Genomic DNA, 2,568 nt, shown 5'->3' on the forward strand with positions numbered 1-2,568 from the left:
CTTATAATTATATATGTATTTCTTTTCAGATTAAATGCCAGGAATTGAGAAGAAAATTGGTGGATTTTTCTCTGTATCTCAGGGTCTAATATCATGTCTGAAATTTCATTAGGGTTAAATGTGTATTTATTGAATGAGTAAATAATTCCCCTAGCAACTTGATTGTGTATTATTAACAAAATACTTCAAGTATTATTATCAATGCAAAGGCACATTGCATTTGACATGCTCATCACCACACTTGGGTGCACTGCTTTCTTAAAATTCTTCCCAGTGCTGAAAGTTTTCATTTGTCCTCCCGCAATGTCCACCAGAAACTTTACTTGGTAAGGTTTTGCTGGATTCCTTAGTACATAGTAAAATAAACTTCACTTGTGCTAAGTTGAAAGAGAAAAGGCAGAACACCTATTATTCTCTTAAGTATGTGGCTGAAAATTAGACCTTTTATAAATCTGTAAAGAAGTAGCACCCTTTAAAAGAATAGGTATAAATTATGTAACCACAGATATGTCTTTTAATTTTATCATAGGCACTATTTACCCAATAAATATTGAAACATAAAAATAAATGTTATTTAATTCTCTAAGTTTTCTTTGCTCTATTTTAAGAAAAAAAATGCTATCTCAGAAACATAATTCTTTAGCCATGATATAGGGCTTCTACAACTTATTACTGTAATCATTATTTAATTGATGATTAAAGAAAAATGTTACTGAACAGTATATGAGTAAACACTCATGAGCATTATCTGGATAAATAGGTGATGATTTATGATCATCTCCTGTTTGAAAGAAGAAAAATTACAATGGTAATTAAATTAGATTTTGTATGTGATGCCAGATACCAAAATATATGCATCTCCATATGGGGTGTACGTAGACCAAGGATGATCTGTGTTATATCTTTACCCACAAGTCTTGCCCACCCTTACATTTTACCAGATGTGTATAATTTGACTGCATTATAACTGCTTAAAATGCTACTATTCTGCAACTTACATTTGATTTCATTTCCCTAGGCCCTGCTCTTTCTCCTCTGGAACATGTAGATGATTCGCCTTCGTATCTGCTTGGTCTTCACACTATATACAATGGGGTTTAGTACAGGAGGGAGTAACAGATAGATATTGGCCATGAGCATGTGCACTACTGGTGATAAATGCTTCCCAAATCTGTGGATCATGGTGACGCCAATGAGGGGAACATAGAAGAGGAGCACAGCACAGATGTGAGAGAGGCAGGTATTGAGGGCTTTGAGTCTTTCAGCTCGGGAGGCAATGCCCAGCACAGTCTTCAGGATGAGCATGTAGGATAAGAGGATGATGAGAGCATCCAGCCCCAATGTGAAGATGACTATGATGAGACCATACAGGCTGTTGATGCGGGTGCTGGCACAGGCTAGCCGCATTGCATCTTGGTGGAGACAGTATGAATGAGATAAGACATTGGAACTGCAAAAGGGTAGTCGCTTTATAAGGAAGGGCACAGGGAAGACCACACAGACTGCCCGGGTGAGGACAGCTATTCCAATTTTGCCAATGATACCATGCGTGAGAATGGAAGTATAGTGTAATGGGTCACGGATGGCCACAAATCTGTCAAAGGCCATGGACACCAAAACTCCTGATTCTATCACTCCAAATCCATGGATGAAGAACATCTGTGTGATGCATGCATCAAAGGAAATCTCAGGGGCATCAAACCAGAAGATGCTGAGCATGGAAGGCAAGGTGGACATGGAGAGACTAACATCAGTTAGAGCCAAGATGGAAAGGAAGTAGTACATAGGCTCATGGAGACTCTGATCTACCTTGATGACAGCTAGGATGGTTCCATTTCCCAGGAGAGTTAGTGTGTAGAGAAATCCCAGGGGAAAGGCCATCCATGGATTTTTACCTGGCATCCCTGGTATACCTGTCAGGATGAAACTATGGTGGTTGACAAGCGATGCATTAAAGTCTATCATGGTGTTCTCATCACCAGGTGAGGCTGTATTCTCCCACTTAGCTCACAGCTCCTAAATTGAAAATACATTTTCATATAAGACAGAAAAATGGCTTTATGAATATACAAGTAGAACAGCAGAAGGGAGAATTAAGTTAAAATAACATCTAACTGAGAGAAAGAAAGGAAGAAAGGAAGAAAGAAAGAAAGAAAGAAAGAGAAAGGAAGAAAGAGAGAAAGAGAGAGATGGATGGATCTCCTACCTTTTGCAACAACATGGATGGAACTGGAGAATATTAAGCTAAGTGAAATAAGCCAGGCAGTGAAAGACAAATACCATATGATCTCACCTATAAGTGGACTCTATTCAACAAAATAAACTAACAAACAAAATAAACCACAGACATGGAAACATGGAGCAAACTGAAAGTGACCAGAGGGGATGGGGAAAGAGGACAATGGGGGAAAGAAGGGGAGGGGACTAGACAAAGAACATGTACGAATGACCCATGGACATGGACAAAAGAGTGGGAATTGACTGTGGAGTGGGGGGCGGGCGTGGGATGGGTGGAAGGGGGTAAAGGGGTAAAAATTGAGACAACTGTAATAGAATAAACATGATTTA

At 39.1% G+C, this 2,568-nt stretch overlaps 1 protein-coding gene across 1 annotated transcript; it reads right to left on the reverse strand.

Annotated features, from left to right (window-relative positions):
• Nucleotides 1–1,014: 1,014 nt before the first annotated feature.
• Nucleotides 1,015–1,965, reverse strand: LOC129073763 (olfactory receptor 51H1-like). Its single transcript, XM_054577425.1, has one exon. It carries the CDS (start codon nt 1,963–1,965, stop codon nt 1,015–1,017), a length of 951 nt encoding a protein of 316 aa, XP_054433400.1.
• Between the last annotated feature and the right edge of the window lie 603 nt (nt 1,966–2,568).

The sequence above is a fragment of the Pteronotus mesoamericanus genome, unplaced genomic scaffold (assembly GCF_021234165.1).
Source record: "Pteronotus mesoamericanus isolate MK-2021 breed Mesoamerican mustached bat unplaced genomic scaffold, CSHL_Meso_final contig_425, whole genome shotgun sequence".
NCBI classification, from domain to species: domain Eukaryota; kingdom Metazoa; phylum Chordata; class Mammalia; order Chiroptera; family Mormoopidae; genus Pteronotus; species Pteronotus mesoamericanus.